This window comes from Aythya fuligula, chromosome 25, assembly GCF_009819795.1.
Source record: "Aythya fuligula isolate bAytFul2 chromosome 25, bAytFul2.pri, whole genome shotgun sequence".
Classification (NCBI taxonomy): Eukaryota; Metazoa; Chordata; class Aves; order Anseriformes; family Anatidae; genus Aythya; species Aythya fuligula.
The window spans coordinates 5,449,004-5,469,226 of NC_045583.1; the positions used below are offsets into that span (position 1 = coordinate 5,449,004).

The window sequence follows — 20,223 nt, forward strand, 5'->3', positions numbered from 1 at the left end:
TCAATCCCGTCCTGAGCGAGCTGGGGCACAAGGAGCACCCGTGCGCTCCGCTGGGGCGAGGAGCATCCCGGGTGAGCGGAGGCGCTGGGCACACACCCGACACTTAGAGGCGCTCGTTTCCTTCTCTGCAGCGAGTTGTCGAGCTCCTTTTAGCACCAGGGTGTTGTACAGCATGATTAATCCACCTAATGGAGGACGCTGGCCCGTCGCATGCAGCGGGAGCCGTGCGTGCCCGTGTGCCTGCACGCACAGGGGGTTTTGCTGGCCGGGGGTGCGGAGCAGGATCCGGCCCCCAGCGCCGAGCCCTGGAGTGGTGGAAGGGAGGTGGCGGAGTGAGCGTTGCCCTGCGCACCACGCGGCGCTGCTTAGCGGGTAAATAACCTTCATGAAGACGGGGAGGTGGAAATCGGCTGGGGGACGCTCTGATTAATCACCCGCTCTGTTGCTGCCAGTTCATTTCCTCGTTCTGCTCTGGGTTTATTAAAACGAATTGCAGCCTCCCCGGCTCCCCCGGGCTGCCCTGGCCATGGCAGCTCCCCCGGCACCGCTGGGCGAGGAGGAGGAGGAGGGCGGCAGGGCCAGTGAGGAGCCCAATGAAGGGCAGCAACCGCAGCTCCCTGCACCCTGAGCTTTGCTCTTGGCTAGGTTGGGAGCTTGTTTTTTTGGGAAAAAAATAGGATGCAGCCAAGCAGCTGGCTCGGTTTATCAGGTTGTGGCAAAGGGGTGGGCAAGACGGGGAGCTTCTCGCTCCCTGCCCCAAGCTGTCCCCCCTCAAGCGTGGCTGTCGCATGTCACCCCGGAGCAGCTGGGGCTGGAACTGGAGGAATTTGTTATCAGCTCCATGACAGGGTGCTGTTTGGGATGCTGGAGTGATTTGCCTGCCCTGGCCCCTGTTTTCAGCTGGGGAAACCAACAGTGACAAGGTCTGAGCTGGCTCCGCACAGCCCCCTCGTTCCCCCAGCCCCTGCGGTGCTTTGTGCTCTCCCTAATTAAAAGCCGCTGTCCAAATGGCTCAATGATGGAAATTCTAATTAAATCAATTCCATCTTGTCGGTGAACCAGAGGTTGGCATAAGATACGCATGAAATTAATAATTATGGTTAGGGAATTAGCTGCTCCTGACCCCGTCTGTGGTGCAGGGGCACTGGTGCAAGGAGCAGTGGGGTCGGAGCTCTGCATCCCTGCAAACCCCGGCTGGGGGCCGTGCTCAAGTTGCTGCCTTTGTCTGAAGCTTTCCAATCTGGAGCAGATTGTGATCCTCTGCTGTTAGACAAAATGCTGCTGTTAGACAAAACGCTGCGCTATCGTCAGCCGGTGCTGATGAAATGGGTTTTGAGCCCAGGTGCTTTTGCGGTGGAGGCGTCGGGGGAGAGTTTGAGGTTGACCACACTGGTGCACCGAGGGCAAATCTGACCCAGGGGCTTGGGGGGCAGGACTGTACCCCTAACCACGGCTTCCGCCTGCTCTCCTACCCTGGGGGAGCTTTTCTCAAGGCTGGGGGTGTTTCTGAATGATGTTGACCCTATTTTTGTTCAAAATAAAGGAAAAGGGAGGTTTTTCCCTCTGTCCCAGGGTTACTCCTTGGTCTTGATGGGGTAAGGTAGTCCTGGGGTGCAGCAGAGCTGATCCTGCTGATTTCCCCACCAGCACTGTGGTATTTAGCCTGGTCTGGCAATGACCCAGGCAAGGAGCTGAGAGCAGCGTGGTGCCTCTGCGAGTTTGTTCAGGGCTTGTGCCGGTGCCCAAATGTGCAGCCAAGGTGCATTGCCAGCTCCCCCCACCCGCATCCTTCTTTCTAAGAACCTTGAATTCCCTGCCTGCATTTTGCTTTCATGGACCTGAAAGGACTTTTGTCTTTTATCTGAGAAAATAGCTGGTGCCGGGAGTTAGGCTATTGTAAACCAGGAGATCAAAAAGGCAGAGGGGGAAAAAGGCAGAAGAAATCTATCAAATGGTCATTTGGGAACCGGTATTTTATTTTCACTTCCATCCAAGGTAGTGTAGCGAGGGAGAAAAGCTCTTTCAGTTTGTTTATTAAAATACGGCTTCCAGTTCATAACCTGGAGATCAACAGGTACTGCCTAGGCTCTGCTTCCCTGCAGGGGCTGGACCAGGCTTTGTGTCCCGGCGTTAATCCCAGCCCTGGGCCTCAGCTGGAGCCCATCGGCACTTCCATGGTACTTCCATGGGACACGGTGTCCCAGGGGAATATCCGGGAAGCATCCCTCCTCTGCAACCTGCTGCGGAGGTGTGGATCTATTAAAACCACAGAGAAAAACTCATTGGGTTTGATGGCCTGTGGAAAGCCAGCTTGGCACCATTTCTGCCCCGAGTCTCACATGGCACCGCTGCTTTGCGCGCCCACCTGGCCCCATTGCGCGGGCACGCTGCACACCAGCCTCCTCGTGCAGTGCCTCCACCCCAAGCCTCCCTGCCCATCCTCCCGGCACTGCTGCGAGCCTGGCAGGGAAAAGGAAAGGAGAGAAGGAGCAGAGCATCCCCCTGCTCCCTCCCCAGGATGAATGATTGCTAGACGAGTGCCTTGCCTGCTGAGCAGAATTTTAATCGGGCCTCACGCACCAGCTCCTGGTCACAGATACCCAACGAGCAGATCACAGCCCCTTGGAAAAGAGCACAAAGCAGATTGTCACAGAGAATAATCCTATTTGTGCCTTGATAAAGATTCCTTCCTTTCCCTCTCCCACTTGTTCTCCTTCTCTCCATTTTTTCATCTCATATTTTGCTGTAGGTGGAGGGGTGGCTGCTCCTTTCCAGGGGCCGTTTAGCATTCAGGTGGAGTCGTGGGTTTATAACACCGGTATCACGTTTAATGGAGAGAGTGAGGGACTGGAGTGGAAAAGGGGAAAATAACAGGAAAGCAGAGGAGAAACTGCAGCACAGCCTGGGAGCACGAGTGGAGTAGGATGGGGCAGCTGGGAGGGCTGGGCAGGTCCAGGGGGCAGCTTTGGGGTGAGCCCCCACCCTTGGGTGCTGGGATCTGGGTCAGGGGCTGCTCCCCACCATTGGGATGGTGCTGTCCTGGTATCTAACCAGGGAGGTGGTGGTTGGAAGCACCATCATTAGAAGGCAGGTGCCAGTATTTCAGGCTCCTAGTGAGGTGGCTTGGTCTTACAAACCTGCACTAGGATGCCTACGCACCCCAAACCTCTCCACACCCCCTGGTTCTCCCCTCTGCTGCTGCAAATTAACTAACTGCTTAATGCAGGAGTGGCAACTGGTGAGGCCAAACTCAGCCTGAGCTGGTTTAAGGCATCTGGCATGACCCAGCTGCCTGCTGAGCCCGGGGGATCCCGGGGCCTCATTGCAGCTCCCCATGGCTCCAGCTGTGTTTGTTCTCCTGCAAGCTGCGATTGCTGAATTGTTCCTAAACTGGGAGAGGGGGGAAAAGCCCCCCACAGCTGAGGAGTGCTGCTCTGCATCCCCTTGCCCTGCAGCACGGAGCAGTTTGGGGTCAGCGTTGCTTTGGGCTTTTCCTCCTCTGTTTGCGCTGTGCCTGTAGCCACGGCCAGGTTGCACCATGGCAGCTGGCTGAGCTCCAGCCCCTGCCATTATATCGCTGCTAAATTCAAAACCACGTCCCTGTTTTGGGCAGGGTTTGGCAAGCCCTCGTGCTGTGCCAAAGCACAGGCACATTGCAGAGGTGTGTGGTGCCCGACAGGGTGTAGGATGTGGAGGTGATGGATGGGCTGGCTCTGGTTTTGGTACATCTTCAGTAGGGAACTTCAGGCTGGTGCGGAGAACCTGGGCTTGATAATTTAATAAACCTTTTCCATCTTTAAGATAAATTAACATCTGTGGTGTGTTTTGGAGATGTAAAGTGCTGTGTAAGTGCTAAGCATTGCATGATCCTCCGGTGCTAAATCACTCTAATGTACTGCGCGAGGTGCAGGAGCTCTGATTAATTTAAAAGGCTTATTTATGGCTTGGCTGGACAGGGTCTGGCAGGGTGCACTCCTGTCGGTTCCTCATGGGGCAGGAGGCCAGAATATCGTAGCTGTGGAGTTCAGGGCAGGAACAAGGCTTTCTCTAGGGCCTCTGCCATGCTGGAGGCCCTGCTGGGTGTCACTGAGCGGTCCCTCAGCCTCCCCACTGCCTCCTCCTGGGGCCAAACCAGGCATCACAGCCGGGGTTTGGCTGCTGCAGGTCCCAGACGGAGCTGGTCCCTTCTCCTGGGTGCCTTGTCATCCTGTGGCCTCTGCTTTCCTATGGCCATACCCAGGATCTGGGCATGAGCAGGCCTCACACCATTCCTTCACCTCTGTTTTTGGCACACGGGGGCTGGTTTCTTCTGGACGCTTCCCAATTCCTTGATTTCCACTCCCTGCGTCCTCCCAAGTGGGACTTCGGGAGCACGGGCAAGGTGAGGGCAGTGCAGCCGGGTGCAGATGGCCTTTTTCTCCTGACTCTGATCTTTCTTCGTCCCAGATCCCCCAGATCAGCTATGCATCAACCGCCCCGGACCTGAGTGACAACAGCCGCTACGACTTCTTCTCCCGCGTCGTCCCGTCCGACACCTACCAGGCCCAAGCCATGGTGGACATCGTCAAAGCCCTCAAGTGGAACTACGTCTCCACCTTGGCCTCTGAGGGCAGCTATGGGGAGAGTGGCGTGGAGGCCTTCATCCAGAAGTCCAGGGAGGACGGTGAGCAGATTGCCCCCCTGTGATGGGGGCTTGACGTGGGTTTTGGGGCAGGAAAGGCAATTGGGTGACCAGTTGGGTCACCACCTGGGTGACGTGCAGCTTGTTGTGGGGTGGCGGGATGTGTCTGGTCGGGCGTTGTGACCTGAGCTGAGGAATGGCTGCGGTGCAGGAGTAGGGATGGGAGCCCCGCTTTAGGGCATGATCCTGGGGTGCTGGGGGCTCAGAGCTTTGGGGATGCTCTGCTGGTTGTTTAGTTGCAAGGACACTGTGGTGGCCGGTTCCTAGGCTGGGTGTGTGTCCTGTGCAGCACCGCTGCGTGTCCCAGGGTGCTGCTCTTGTCACCTCCCCAGGGCCAGCAGTGGGGACGTCAGCAAGTGGGGATGGGAGCAGCCATCTGTGGGGCGGGCTGGCTGACTGCTGCCAGCTCCTCTCAGAAAGCATCTTGAAATCCCATTCCCTGCGCACAAGGAGACCTCAAATCTGCTGGGTCGGCGGCTGCCAAGCGCGAGCTGATCCAGCCCCCTCCTTCCGCACGGAGCTGGGCGCCTTCCAGAAGAAAAGACTTTTACAAATACTCCCAGGTTTTAACAGAAAATAAAGTTGGCACCAGCGCATGCTTCACCCAATTTTAGTGGAATTATCCCTGAGGGCAGGTGCTTTAACTTGTCTATAGGCTTTGGACAGGCGGAAAGTCCGTGCTCAGCAAAACTCTTTTGCGAGGATTTGTCGGGAGCCAGAAAGCGTTTTGCTGACAGGAGCGCAGGGATGCTTAGGAGGGATTAGCAGCCTCGGGAGCAGTGGAATAGCTTGTGGGTACCAGCTGGTGGCCAAGTACCCACGCAGGACCATCTGAGAGGGACGAGGACCCCCAGGCACTGCTGCTGTGGGTGCTGTTGCATTGGGCGTCAGCCCAGGCAATGGCTCCGTGCACCCTTTCAGGGGGTCAGGAGCTGCCCCGAGACCCCACAAAGGGGCTGTTGGGGCTGCTCCTCGCCCCAGCTTCGCTTTGCCTCTGCGGCATAGTGTGTGCAGGGCAAGCCGGGAGCTGAAGAGTGTTTTCTGATGCAGTTAAAACCCTGCAGAGTACAGGCTGCTGCCTATTACTGGCTTAACTGTGTCTGAATGGCACATTAAGTTCTGGCAAAATCGGTGGGACACCAGCCTATCTGGAGCTAGTCAAACTGTGTTATGGCCTTATAAATGGATAAAGGGAATAAAAACTTCTAGGTGACGAGCTCCTAATCAAAGCCCTATAAATAGGAACAGCGTTAATTCTGTCTCTCGCGCGCGCCGTGGCACTGGGAACCGGCTGTGCTTTTAATATGCAGAGAAGCCCATCTGGGGATTCAACCTGGAATCTGCTCTTCAGGATTTTAACTTGAAAAGCAGAAAAATCTTCACGGGCCTACGGCTGCAGGAGGAGCGCGTGGGGGTGTTTCGGAGTCGATGGCTGCGATGACTTGAGGCTGTCTGCACAGCTGCGTGCGGCTCGGGGCGTGCTGTGCATGTCCCCCGGGCTGGGGATGCGGGTGCGAGCAGTGCTGGGGGGCACATGCTGTGCCACAGCTGTGGCTGAGCACACAAAATCCAGGTGCAATGGGGATACACGGGGCTGCAGGTGTGCAGCTTGGGCACGCATGGTACCCGGAGTACTGGGGCGGCAGACTGGGGGAAGGATGCTGGTGGGGGTGGGAAGGATGCTCGTGGGGGGGAATGATGCTTGGCTGCAAGCGAAGGGCTGTGTTTATGGCTCTGTTAACAGCTTAACCAGTAACCCTACTGGGGTTTGTAAATGCTAACAGCAGCCCCATCTGGCTCATGATGATAACGAGATTTGTCTGATGACGGAAATAAAGGGAAAGAGGCTTTTAGTGTGAATGAGGGGTGTTTTGCATGGGTTTTCCACCCGAAAAGGAGTTTCCTTGCCTGCCCTGGGCTGGCGGGTCCTGCTGGGCTGCCCATGTCCCATGACAGGGGAAGGGCTGCTGGGACCAGTGGGTGACATGGGGAGATGACAGCAGCGTCGGGTTCAGTTGCCATGTTATTCTGTCTAGCCCTGGTGTGCCCTAATTTTGGAGAAAACAGAGCATAACATGGCCACCCTGTCCTGGCCAGTGCTTCCCTGTGGGGTCAGGGTGTGGGGCTGGATGTGGCCAGGGGATTGGGCCCGGTTCAACCCCTCCATTATGCACCAGTAAGGAGCAGGTGTTGTGACTGGTGGTCCCTCTGCAGCACAAGCGCTTCTGGTTTGAGATACCTGTGGTTACCGTGAATTCCTATCACCAGATGGTTAATGATATGATGGCATAATTGCAGTGTAAACGAGTGTACATGGAGTTGAAATGCACGCGTATTAATCTGGGACTGAGGCAGTCCTGTAATTTGTATATCCGCATAACCCAACGATTATGTGCATTAGTGATAATTTAGTTATCAAAAAGCATAATTCCACTGTAATTGCAGCAGAACGGCAGCGTGAGTGCAGCCCGTGCGTTATCAGCAGTAACGCTGCTCCCCTGCTCACTTGTGTACAGGAGCTGTCGTGCATCAAACGCAGCAGCCACGCGGGGCCTGGAGACGCTGCCGGCACGTGGGCGCCTGCGTGGGGTCTGAGCTACTCCAGGGGCATCTCCCGGCGTGGGGTCCTCAGGGTTTCCTGGCTCCTGCACCCACAGAGGGCAGCTCTGCAGCTGTCAGTAATGAGAGGATGGGGACGAGAACGTGCTGTGTGTGTATATGGATGCATTTTTAATTTGAAAATCCCCCCAGCCTTGTGCCCTGTGCAAGGTTTGAGGAAGAGCCTCGCTGTGCCTGCTTTGCCTCTCCATGTTCCCTCATAAATTTGGATGGCCCTGCTGTCACCAAATGGCTTTACACCAGCACAGAGCCACTGGGAGCTGGCGAAGGATCCGTCCCTTTCTTTTATAGCCTGTTCGTGTATGCCTGGCTCTCATTTCCACTCCTCCAGCAGCATAAAGGACCCGGCAATTTATTTCTGCTTCAAGGTGCCTCCGGACTGTCAAGGCGATGCAGAAGGGCTGCTGCTCGAGGATCTGGCCTCTGCTTGTCGTTTGTCAAGCCGCAGAGCTCTCTGGGCATGCTGGCACGGGGTCTGGATGCCGCAGGGCACGGGTGGGCACGGGGACGGTGCTGCAGGCTGGGCGCGTGTCTCCCTGCGTGCCGGCGCGCTCGCTCTCCCCCATAACATCGCTCCGCTTCATTTCTCATGCCAAGCCTGAGTGTTCGGAGTCGGGTTTTATTTCCATCAGGCAATAATGCTCATTGCTGTAGTTAGCAGTTAGCATTCAAGCTGTTTGCTTTCTGATGCATTATCAACTTGACCTTCAGTTTCAATTTTTAGCAAAGCTTTGTGCTAAAGCGGCTTCTGCTGCAGCGCAAAGCGTTTCTGCTCCAGGCACGAACTCACCCCTCTCCGCCGGTGGGCTGGGAAGAAGTTCGCCCTGGGGCAGGTTATTCTGCTGAGTGACCCACGGGGGCTGTCTTGCAGCCAAGGGCTCCTGAGCCAGCCTGACCCAGGAGGGCCATTAGGTTTTATGTATTGCAATTACTTTGCTGGCCCCTGGCAATTGCTGCTGGTTGCACCGACGGCAGGACGGTCATTATTCATGGGAGCAAAGGTTTTTTGGGCGTTATCACTGCCAAAATGTTATGTCTGCAAAAACGTGTGTTTTCATTGGACACTTTGAAACACTTTAAGTGCATTCTCCCCCAAAGCACCCTGCAAATATGGGGGGGTATTATCTGTATGTGCAGCTTGGCACCAAGGTGCGGGGCAGGGCCAGCAGCGGGTGTCCCAAGCTCCTCTCCTAGAGCATCTCACCGCCCCTGGGCGTCCCCTGGGGGAAGGGACAGACCTGTCCACGGTTCCCTGGCTCTGCGTGTGCTGACATCTCTGCTGTCACTGAGCTCTTGGAGATGAAGCATTAGATTTATGTTTATGTAATTTAGCTGGTGTGCACAGCGTGTTATGCCATGCGTCGTAATGTGCTGCGCTCTGCTTTGTGAAGAGGGCAATATTTCTAGGCAAACGCACGACTCCTTAGTCATGTGTCTGGATCAATTTTACACTGTCATTTCCCCCCTCTATTGTTTTATCCTTCGCTGAGTTTTCTATATTTTTAGTTAAGAGCCTGATATGTATTTGCGATGCATTTGTTCATTACCATGTGACATTCATGGCTGTCTTTCTGCTTTTAGCCGGGCTCATTACTTTTGCTCGATGCATCAGAATGTCACCCCCAAAGGGGGATCTGACGATCGCAGCCCCGCGCACGAAGTTTGGGTGATGCTGAACGCGGGCTTCAGCTGCTCCCGAGTCTTAAGGTATGAGGCAGCACCGAGTGCCACATTTCAAAGGATTCTATGTGCAAGCGTGGAGGTGGCTGCCCTGGGGAGCAGATGCCACCGGTCCTGCAGATGCCACCTCCGTGGGATGGACGGGAGCACAGCTGCTGGTTATTTCTCAGGGCTGCTTGCAGGGAGAAGTTTTTTTGGCACGCCACCACCTCCAGCAAAGAGCGCAGGAATTAAAGCGGGTGACCTTCAGCCCTGTGACGAAAGGAGGTGTGATTAGCAGTAATGCAGAGCCGGGCGAGGAGGGCTGCCCGGCTCCCTTTCATCTCGGAGGATTGCTGTTCTTCTGCAGTCAGCACTCAATTACTGCGTCTCACCGGAGGGCTGCTATTTGCTGCTGGCGTCTCCGCTCCCCAGCCAAATCCTCCGCTCAGCACCCGGCACGGAGCTGGAAATTTTTTCGTGGCACGGTGCCTGCTCCGGGGCTGGATCTGCAGCCTGGGCTTCGGGTGAACCCGTTCCTGCTCTGAAGCTGGTGGCTTTTCTGTCCTCTCTGGGGCTCAAGCTGAGCATCTACCTCCACAGCGTGGCTCAGGAAAGGTCCCTGGCATCCTGAGACCAGAACCAGCCTGGTTATACCCATCCCTTGCTCACGTGGGTCTGGCTGCAGCCACCTTTCCTATCCCAGCATTTTCCTTGTGCTGTGTGTGGGATGGGGACAGGGAGCGTCCACGAGCCCCCCGCCAGTGGGGGCACGCTCAGCGAGGGACAGGTCTGCTCACTGGGGCTCTGGTGCCATCGCTGCTTTGGGTCTCCAGACTCCTTCAGGCTCCGCAGAGGCTGAAGTCATGTTTCCTGGGCTGCTTTTCTATTTATTCCACCCTCTCTGCCTCTTTTCGCTACAGTCAATACCGAGCGCTATAATGCAGCCAGGAGGGAGGCAGGCAGGATGCCAGGCTCTCCTCTGGCTCCAAACAGCCTCGTGCCTCAGTTTCCCCACCTAAAATAACCTTCTCTGCCCTCAGGCTCTCTGCTGCTGCATGCAAAGGACCCCACAGGCTGGGGAAAGCCAGGGCCAGACTGGGAGCACTGGGCACGGCTGGGAAAACACCTCCCTGCAGATCCAGGGCTTGGGGAGCGTTTGCTGCCTGAAATCTGCCTGTAAATACTGCTGACACCACCTCTTAACTCCACTCCTTGTTTTCTTGTTTTCATGGCCTACAGTGACCTACAGCCCTTTGTGTGCTGGAAGAGGAGAGCGAGGCAGGACGGAGAGGTTGGGGTCAGGGCAGGTGCACGGCTCTGGCTCGGAGCCTGACTCTGGGGTTTGGCAGCAGCCCACGCTGGTGGCTGGTCCCTAACATTTCTGGGGCACGCTGGGTCCTGTCCTGTCCACGATGTGGTGACACACAGCAGGACGATGGCCCCAGGGGGGCCATGAGGGATGAAAAAAAGCACGTTTCTCTTCTCGATGTTGTGGGCTTGGGTTAGGAGGGAGGAGATAAATGGTTACGGTACATGAGGTAAATGAAGGGAAGAGTGCTGCTTTTGGGACCGATCTGTCACTTCCAGGCCCAGCTCGTGGGGTTGTGCGATGGGTGAGGGTCTCTGCAGAGTGATGCTTGCAGTGGGTTGGGGAAAGGTGGTGAAATCTGGTTCTAAAGCCCTAAAATCCCTCAGTCTGCTGGCTCTTCCCAGCTCCAGGCTGGAGCAGGGTGAGGGGGAAGGAGGCGCAGCGTTGGGGGGGCTGCAGGAGCAGGGGGGCTTTGGCAGAAACTCCTTCCCATGGGCACAGTCTGTGGGGTTGGTACCTAAGGGAGAAACCTGGATTCCAAACACAGAGCACAAATTTAGTTGTCTCGCTGCCCAGAGGAGTTGAACCTTGCGGTGCCATTGCACCACAGCACTGCCTCCCAGGGCTCCTGATCGGAGCAGAGCGAAGCCTTGCCTTTTTTCCCCCCTTTCTTTTTCCCCTGTTGCAAATTTATTAATTACTGATTTAGCCTGGCAATGCAGGCAGTTGAAAAGCAGGCGCAAATTGCTCAGATTCATAATGTCTGATGAGATTTCAAAGCACTAAAGAGCAGCAATTGAACCCGTTCCAGGGATGAGGCTGGCAGCGAGTGCCAGGAGCCTCCAGTGACGGAGGCTCGATGCGATGTGACGTGTGCCGGGAACCCGGGCTGTGCGAGGAGGACCAGCCACCGACCGTGTGGGACAGGGCTCCAAAAATGTGGGGCTTGGGGGGCTGCCACTGCTCCCTGCTTTGAGTTCCCAGGAGGGATGTGGTTCGATGCCCGTCTCGCAGTGAAGTGCTGGAGTCGTTGCTGAGATCTTGCTGCTCTCGAGGACACACTGGGGTTGGTTTGGGGTGACAGAAATAGGATGGTGTCCCCAGGTTCCCCCAGAAAGTGAGCTGGTAGCGGGGGTGCTACGACAACAGTGGGACTGGGAGCTGTGGGGCTGCCTCCATGCACGGGTGATCCGAGCATCGCTCTCATTAGGGCTCTGCCACCACAAAGGAGGGATTAGAGCTGCCTGTAATGAGGAGCAGGGTGCCTTGCTGATGCTGCCCTGCTCGGCTGACTTGTGCACGGGAATTTGTCCCCATCAGCCTCCTGTCCCCAGCCCTGCCTGTCTGCAGGTACCCACAAGCCAGGGGAGATGTCCCCAAAGTGCAAAGCCTCCCGTGGCCGCAGCATTGAGGGTGGATGGACACGTGGACAGCGCCTGCTCTCGCCCTGTGCTCCCCGGTTAGACCAAAGCCATCCCCGCTGCCAGGAGCTTTGCCTCCACAAGGGCATGGAGATGTGCCCCTAATTACTTCTTCTCTAATGAATCAGGTCCTCGGGGCTTTGAAGTGGCATGGATAATGAGTCCTAGGGCAGGGAAGTGCAGCCACTGACTCGCCAATTAACGACTCTGGGCTTGGAAACCTCATTTAAACAGCCTCATTTGCGAAGGGGAGGCTGGGGAGCGCACAGCGTGGGGTGGACATGTGCTGGGGTGCGGCTGGGTCAGGGGTGGGTGCTCCCCGCTGCTCCGTGCAATGTTTTGGGTGTAGGCACAGGGACCTGTCGGGTGTTCCCAGTGGCAATTGGGCTTACTGGGAGCGGGAGCAGCCAGAGGTGCCCGGACTTGGCCTCCTGCCCCTGCTTGGCTGTGGGTTTGCAGCATCCCCCCGTGTCCCCGTGCCAAGCCAGCGTGGGGCTGCTGCAGCCTCCTGCCAAGCTTACAAAACGCCGCCGCAGCTGGGCTGTGCACGGCCCCATCCCCTCCTCGGGCTGCACAGGGAGCAATTCCCAGCTGGGTGGGGGGCCGTGCGCGTCCCTGTTTGCAGCGTGGCTGCATCAGCCCCCACTGCTCCAACCCGAGGTGTTTGCACAGTGCTCCGCAGCCGCCAGCTCTGCAGGGAGCCCGGGCAAAGCGCTCCCTGATTGATGGTGTATGTTAGCGACAGCAAAAGCTTATTATCTACCTGCAATCAAGAGGGCACTTGAGTGCTGCGCTTCCCAGAGCAGCTGCGCTCCCACCGAGCCCATAATGGTGGAGATTAAACCCTGACCTGTGTTTGACAACACGCGTTAACCCTGCCGCAGCGAGGAGAGTCCCCGGGCGAGCGGCTGGCGGCGGCGTGGGGACGCCGGGAGGGGACATGAGCGGGGGGGACAAGGCCACGTGCTTGGGGACCGCGTGGGCTGCGCTCTGCTCGGGGAGGGCTTTGCCCACAGGGCTGCTTTGCACAACTGGGCTGGGCGCACGGGGCTGCTGCACGTTTGTTGCAGTTTTGCTCCTGGGGACGAAGAGAGACCCCTGGGCGTTCAGCTCCTGGTGTTCAGATGGGTGGCCCCACAGCCAGCCTGTTGTTTGTGCCCTTTTTGGGGCTGTTTCTTGCTGCGGGAGCTCTGCACCCCTCGGTGCTTCCCATCAGCAGGATGCCATCTAGTGCTTGAGCATCCTTAAACCCGGTGCCTGCCTCTGAGTATCTCCAGGCTGTGGGGTGCTTCCCCCGTCTTCCTGCGCCTCTCCGGCTCTCTCCCAAAGCTGGGGGAAAAAAGGAGCTCAGCTCCTGCCTCCTCCCTGGCCCCGGGGTCCCGGAGCGATGCTGTGCCATCCTGGCGGAGGAGGGAGAGCGGCCGCTGCCTCCCAGTCCCCACCTCGTCTCTTTAATTTCTTGCTCTAAAGGAGTGTTCTGACTAAAGGCAGTGTTGTGGAGGTAGCGGGAGCATTGCCTGGCAAATCCCCCTCCCTGCCGCAGTGCCGGGGGCCATGAATAATGCAGGTGCTAAAAGCTGGGGCTGCTGGAGGTGAGCGGGGTGCCACTGAGCTGCTCCCTCCCCCTGCTCCACTGGACTTCTCCCAGACCATTAATTAGGAAGCAAAACTATATTTATTAATTGGCGTTGCCAGCATTTGCATGGGGGCAGGAGGAGGGCTCCCAGACCCTCTGGGGCTTTCACCTGGGCTGCTTTTGTGTTGCTATTTTTAAGTAAGGAGAGCCCCAATTAGCTTTAGTAAACTGGAGGAGCTGCAGACACCAGTGTCCATCCTTAGGGCAGTTTTCCTGCTGCATCCAGCCGGCTCGCTGGGCTTCCCTCCTCGCTTTTTCCTCTTGCTGGCCTGGCTGCATCCCGCTCGCATGCTCCGTGCTCTCCAGCCGCTGCGGTAATAAGGTCCTCATTACGCCCTAATTGGCCGTATCCTTTTTTTTTTTGTTACATTCCTCGTTAGTTTGATTTAACAGAGCTGCTGCGTAACTCAGCCACTTCTGAATTGCTATCGATTTAGTCTCCTTTCTTATTTATTTATGGGCCCATCTCTTGCGCCACCTCCTCATCCCATGCGTACAAGCAGCGAGCCCTTGGCCAGCGCTCACCTGGCGGCAGCGTTTGTCTGAGCAGCGTGGATGCTCAGAGCTGCTGCCTGGGGAAAAAAGGGCAATAAATGCGTGGGGGCGACCCCACGCTGCTGCTGTGCTGGCAAAATCCCAAAGCTGGCTTTGTTCTGGCCCTGCTGGGAAGGGAGCGGGGCTGCAGATTCTGGGCGCGCGCCACGGCCTCCCATGGCCCTGTGCTGCTCCTGTGTGTGCTCAGATGGAGGAACAGGCAGCTTGCCTGTGGGATGCTCGTTACTGGGAGCCTCGTTACTGAGGGCCTTGTTACTGGAGGCCTCGTTACTGGGAGCCTCACGGTGTCGGCACACGGTGGCACGGTGCCACACTGTCCCCAGCGCTGTCACATGCATGCACCCGCCTGCCTGCCTGCGCCGGGGCTCCTGGAAGGCTCTGGTGTTTGCAAACTGCTGCTTTGGTTGAATTTTTTCCTCTTATTGCTATGGAAACTGTAATTAAGCCGCACTGGCTGTGTAGCCTGAGCCACTGTCTCAGCCTGGCCCCGCGTGCCCCAGGCAGGGATGTGCCCGTCCCGCCGGCACCGCCTGCTGCTGCCCCCCGCGCCGGGCCGAGCTGTCTGTCCGGCAGTCTGTTCATCCAGCTCCCTCCTCTCCATCCATCTGGCTCCCCAGATGGGAAACAAACATCAGATTGGCCCGGTTTCTTACCGGAGGGGAAAAAAATAAAATAAAATAAAAAGTCTCCGTGGTTTGGCTGCGTTGGGAGGCAGCCCCTCTCTCGGTCTTTGGGCTACAAGGGGCAAACGACCCCATTTTGCCCCAGCCCTGCTGGAGGGAGTGAAGCCTCCTCTCCTGGAGGCCTCTGGCTCGTGGCCTCTCCCTGTGCTCCTCCTGCTCCTCTCCAGTGCCGTAATTGTAATCGGGGGACTCTCAGCCCGCCTGTTAATTGCTCTGACCTTTGCTTAAGCCGGGATCTTTTAGTGGCAGGTGAGGCATCAGCCGTGTCATTTACTATGCAAATTGAGACCATCAATTACATCCAGAAGGTCCTGCAATGTTTAATTTTCTCTCTCATCTCTTTCTTTATTGGCATCTGCAAAAACGTTGGAGCAGGAGGGCCCTGGCTTTGCTGAGCTGGAGGCTGGGAGCCCGGCAGCCGTGCGCAGGGACTCGTCCAGCTGCCAGCTTCCCTCTGTCTCTTTTAATTTTAATTAGCTGCTTTTTCAAAAATCCCATGGCTGCCTTGGGGATCAGCCTGGGAGGCTTCTCCCCAGCCTGGCAGAAAGCACCTGGGGGTCCCTGGGCATGCACCTGGGGAAGGAGAGGAGTGGGGCTGGGGAGCTTGGCTCCAGGGGAGGAAATAAAACTCCCTGTGGGGCTGTGCTGCTGCTGTCCCGGGGCTGAGGGACTCCGCCAGGGCTGTGGCACATCCACGATTCTCCCCAAGGGTCGTTTCATCCAGTATTTGCCCGTTGCACAAGCAGAGCCCTTTGCACAACCCAGCCCTGGGTGCTGGGAAGGGAAGGGTCCCATGGGGGGGACTGTGCCCCCCGTGCCCCCCATGCTCCCCCCAGGCTTGGTGCAGCCATTGCAGGACGTGCTCCAAGCATGGGGTGGCTCTGGGGGGACCCGGGGAGCGTCAGCATCCCCGGGTGCGACTGGGTGAAGGCAAGGGGTGGGGGGCACGGGGTGGGAGCTGGGGTCTCAGTGCCGGGTGCTCTGTGCCTCAGGGGGTGTGTGCGTGGCCCAGTCCGTCAAGATCCCGCGGGAGCCCAAGCCGGGAGAGTTCGACAAGATCATCCGCCGCCTCCTGGAGACCTCCCACGCGCGGGCCGTCATCATCTTCGCTAACGAAGACGACATCAGGTGCGGAGGGGCCGGCCGGGCCGCGAGGGGAGGCTGGGGGAGACGCGCTGCAGGGTGCCCGACACGTGCTCTGGCCAGGACGTGGGACACGGGCTGCTGGTGGCAGGAGATGGGCGCTGTGTTGGGAGCACCCGGCTGGGGCTGCAGCGTGGCACAGACCTGTCTGCAGCAGGGACCACCAGAGCTGACTTGGAACTGGCCACCTGGGGGGTCTCTGCCATGGGACACCAGCAAGACAGAGCGCAAAGGGGGAAAAATCTGCTTTCTGTTGGCTTTGGCAGCCCCTGCTGTCACACCCCGGGTGCTTCACGCTGCTCAGGGGCTGGGCCAGAGCTAGCGGGGTGCCTCCTCCAGGCGCTGGCTCTGCTGTGCCGTGCAGCCTCAGCCCCTCAGTGCAGACCTGGGGGGGCCTTTTGGGGACCCCTCCCCACACACCCGTGCTGCCCACTGGGTCTGCAGCCACTCCTGGAGGCGATGAGCAGCTCCACAAGTGCAGCAACATCTTGCAGCTCCTGTTGTTTGTGGAGCAGAATGATTCAGATGGAGATACCCTTGATTTCCTAAGTATCTAATTTATTAATCAGCAAACATTATGTAAATGTGGGTAAACTGCGATTTTAAATCAGTTTACATCAGATGTGCAAATGCTGCGAGTTTTTTTTTTTTCCTTCCTTAATAGAAATGTCTGCAAACGTGACATTTACACGGCTGTGTATTGAGAAACGGGGGATTTACCTTGCTGTGTAAATGGCAAGCCCCATTAACTGGCGTTTGTAAGCATTTACCCATCCAAACAGGATAATATCCCATGAAGATTGCTTTCTATACACCAGCTTGCACGGGAGTGAGCGTGGGTTTAGCCGTGGCACAGGCACGGCCGCGATGCCCACCCTGATGCCAGCTCCACCTGCAGAGCCCCGACCCCGACTGCTTGCCCCGACCCTGCAGGGCTGAGCCACGGAGCAGGATGGGCCCGGGACGTTTTGCTGAAATCCGTGCCCTGCTCCGTGGTGGGATGTGTCAGGAGCTTGGGGCAGCCCTGGGTGAGCGTGGAGCAGCCCATGTGGCTCCCTGCAGGCTTGCTGGCCCTGCAGCCCCCAGGAACGACGGCCTCTTCCCATCTCATCACCTCTCTGCTCTGTGTGGGTTTTTTTTTTTTTTCTTTTTTTTTTTTTTTTTCTCTTTTTCCTTATTACGTGCTTTGAGCACCATCTGGACTTGAAGGGATCAGCTCCCGATGTCGGGGGTGACTCACAAACCCATAAACCTGCCTCCTTGCTGCAACTGGAGATGAAACCACCCTGGGGACCCGCACACGAACCCAAGAGGACGGCAAGCCCCAGGGAAAAGCAAGCGGATGGTCAGATCCGGGAGAGGTCCCCTCTGCCTCCTGGGACATCCTGAGCTGGCTGGCACCAGCGGAGCGTGCAAACGCGTGCAGCCGAGTGCCTGGCTGCCACGAGAGGTGCTCAGTGGGACAGGCACCATCTCCAGCTCCCCACCGCTGCTCGGCTGCACAACTGGCACCAGTTCTGCCCAGTTCAGCTCTCGCCAGGGCACTGGCAGTGCTGGCTGCCTCTCTGCCGCTGTTTTCCACGCTGCCTGGAGCTGAGAGCACGCAAACTCTCCAGTGCCGCTGCTTTTCCTGCCTGCTGCAGCATAACCTGATTTCTTTTTTCCTAATGTTGGGTAATTAAGGGAGAAATTCAATTACCAGTCAGCAAATATGCAAATAGAGTGGGAGAAGCAGCCTCTGTGCCTAGGCTGGGGAGGACGGAGGGTGCGGGAGCTGAGCAGTGTGCTTTGCTCTCGTACCTTGCATGCACCCCATGCCGTTTTGGGGACACGGGCACAAAGCTTGTGTCCCGACCCCGTGCTGCCGCTCAGCGCCTGCTGCTTCTCTCCACAGGAGGGTGCTGGAGGCAGCCAAAAGGGCGAACCAGACAGGACACTTCATCTGGATGGGCTCGGACAGCTGGGGCTCCAAAATCGCCCCGGTGCTGCACCTGGAGGAGGTGGCCGAGGGCTCCGTCACCATCCTGCCCAAGCGGGTCTCTGTCAAAGGTAAGTGACTGTGCTGGGGGGTTCACTCAGCTCCCCCCGGGTTGGCTGTCCCCCCTGTGGCATCCCTTAACCACAAGGTTTTGGCTATCACAGGCTCAGCATTTTCCATGGGGTTGTCCCCAGGGGGGTTCAACATGGGGTGCCGACAGCCTGCAGCCACCCTTGCTTTGCCTGGGGGGGAGCTCGGGCACAAACCCACCACAATCCCTCTATTCCCAAAACCCAGTTGCCCACGGGCCCCTTCCTTCCCCTCTGCCCTTTTGGGCCACGCTGAGCATCTCCCCCCCAGCCCAGAGGCTCACCCCCCTCCGTCCCCTCTTCCCCTGGGCAGGTTTCGACCGCTACTTCTCCAGCAGGACGCTGGACAACAACCGCCGAAACATCTGGTTTGCTGAGTTTTGGGAGGAAAACTTCCACTGCAAGCTGAGCCGGCACGCGCTGAAGAAGGGCAGCAGCATCAAGAAGTGCACCAGTAAGGAGCGCGGGGATGCTGCGGGCACGCGTGGCTGCACCACGCCGGCTCGGCGGGGACGTGAAGGCGATGGCTGAGAGCCCAGGGCAGGCATTGGAGATGTTTTGGTTGCTTTCCCCTAATGGCCTTTCGGCTCAGCCGTGTCCTCGCTGCTCGGGAGCTGCCAGCCCAGCTCAGGGCAGCTGCGTGGCAATCGATGCTCTGTGCGTGGCGGTTTCGGGTGTGAACGTGGGTTTTGGACTAAGCAAGAAAGCCAGGAGGGAACGATGCTCCAGAAATGCTCTTGTCCGTCCCTGTGTGCTGTCTGTGATTTAGGAGACGTGGAGTGTGCTGGGTTTGTGTGTGTGAGGCACGGTCCCTGCTCAGAGCTCCCAAGGCTGCTCCCTCTCTCACACGTTTCTTGTACAGCTCCCTTCCCTTGGCCCCGCTACCTGCAGGCACAAAGCCACCCAGATTTGGGCTGGATTCTGCATTATTTAGCAGCATTTGGATAACTGCCTCTCTCTCATCTCATGCTTGGCAGAAACACCGTTGTCCTGTGAAAGTCACGGAGCCGCTGGTGCCTCTTCATTCCTTTGCAAACAGCTCCGGTCTAACCCAGTCGGGCTGAGGTGTCCTTGTTCCTCTCTGGGCAGGGAATGGGGCATCCTTGGGTGCTCCAGCCCCAGCAGAGCCCAGCGCAAGCCTCCTGGCCTCCTCCTTAAAACCCGTCGGGTGTTTTTAGCCACTTCCAGCTAAAGCAGGCTTGTCGGGATTAACGCGGTAAACAAGGCGAGCCGGGGATCTGTCTGGCTGACAGCGCTGCTGCTGAGGTGCTGCTTGGAGGCTCGAGGAGGTGACATGTTTGCTGAGAGATGGGAGCGATTTGCTGCCTGCCTGGCACCGGCTGAAGACCGATAACGCCACGGCAGCTGGCAGGCTGCGAGGCAGCGGGACGTGGGGATGTTTGCACGTCCCCCCCTGCCCCCTCAGGAGGGACTTGGGCACAAGCTGTGCGTGGACGTCGATGGGTGGATGGGTCTGGCTGTGCCTGGGAAGTTCGACTGGGAAGGGGCTGATTTTTTAATCCCCTTTCACCGCTGTGGACCGGCGGGATGGTGCTTGTACATCCTCACCCTTGAAGGCAACCCCCAAACGATCTGACCTGGGGGCGTCTCTTGGGTTTGGCAAGGGGTTTCGCACACCGCAGGAGCTTTGTGCCTGTTGCACAGGGTTCAGCAAGCCATAAGAGCAGCAAGAAAACTTGCCCGTGCCCAAACTCTCGGGTATCTGAGAGCCCCCTGCTTGTTCCTGATTGCATCAGGAAATCCCCAGCACCGGGAGATGCATGAGGAGGTCCTGCAAAGCACTGATGTCTTCATCTTCATAGCAATGTAGTGCTAAAGCGAGCAATATTTCAAGCCTAAGGTATTAGTGGAGGCAGCTGAAACCATGACATGGCAAATGTCCTAGGAGCTGTCTTCAAATTATCGGAATTTGTCAGGAAATAAATTATCTCCTGAACATTTGCTTGGCAGATTAACAGAGAGGGGAAATAATGCAGGACCTGGAGTAAGCAGCCTGCCTGCATGGTGCCATGCGTGCCGGCTTTGCGAGATTTATGCAAATGCCCCACGTAGGGTGGTTTTGTAGGAGTTATATGGGTTTTCTCCATGAGCTTCCCGTTTGGGTAGAACACAAAATGCACTGGGAAATGCCAGCTCTTAGTGCTTTGCATCCCAACACAGGAACCCAAAAGCTCCCTCACCAAACAGGACAGTGCATCGCTCTGGGTCACGCCTGGGAGAGCTGGAAGGTGAAGAGAGTGTGCGTGTGGGGGGGTACACGGTTTTGGGGTGATTCCTGCTGGCCCTAAGACCAGCCCTGCAGCATTTGTGCACTCCTGTCCCAGTGTCACCCTGCTGGGAGCAGGATCAGCCCAGGAGCTGTCTCCCAGCTGCTCCTGCAGGGGGGTCTCCCCAGACCCCCACCGAGCTCCCCCGTGGGGCCATGT

At 57.5% G+C, this 20,223-nt stretch overlaps 1 protein-coding gene across 1 annotated transcript in view; it reads left to right on the forward strand.

Moving 5' to 3' along the window:
* The window catches only part of GRM4 (glutamate metabotropic receptor 4), a 44,607-nt gene that overhangs the window by 11,112 nt on the left and 13,272 nt on the right, over positions 1-20,223 (forward strand). Inside the window, exons 3-6 of the mRNA XM_032203259.1 lie at positions 4,447-4,663; positions 15,559-15,694; positions 17,604-17,758; positions 18,090-18,230. Coding sequence (XP_032059150.1) covers positions 4,447-4,663; positions 15,559-15,694; positions 17,604-17,758; positions 18,090-18,230 — 649 coding nt within the window. The remainder of the gene's footprint in view (positions 1-4,446; positions 4,664-15,558; positions 15,695-17,603; positions 17,759-18,089; positions 18,231-20,223) is intronic.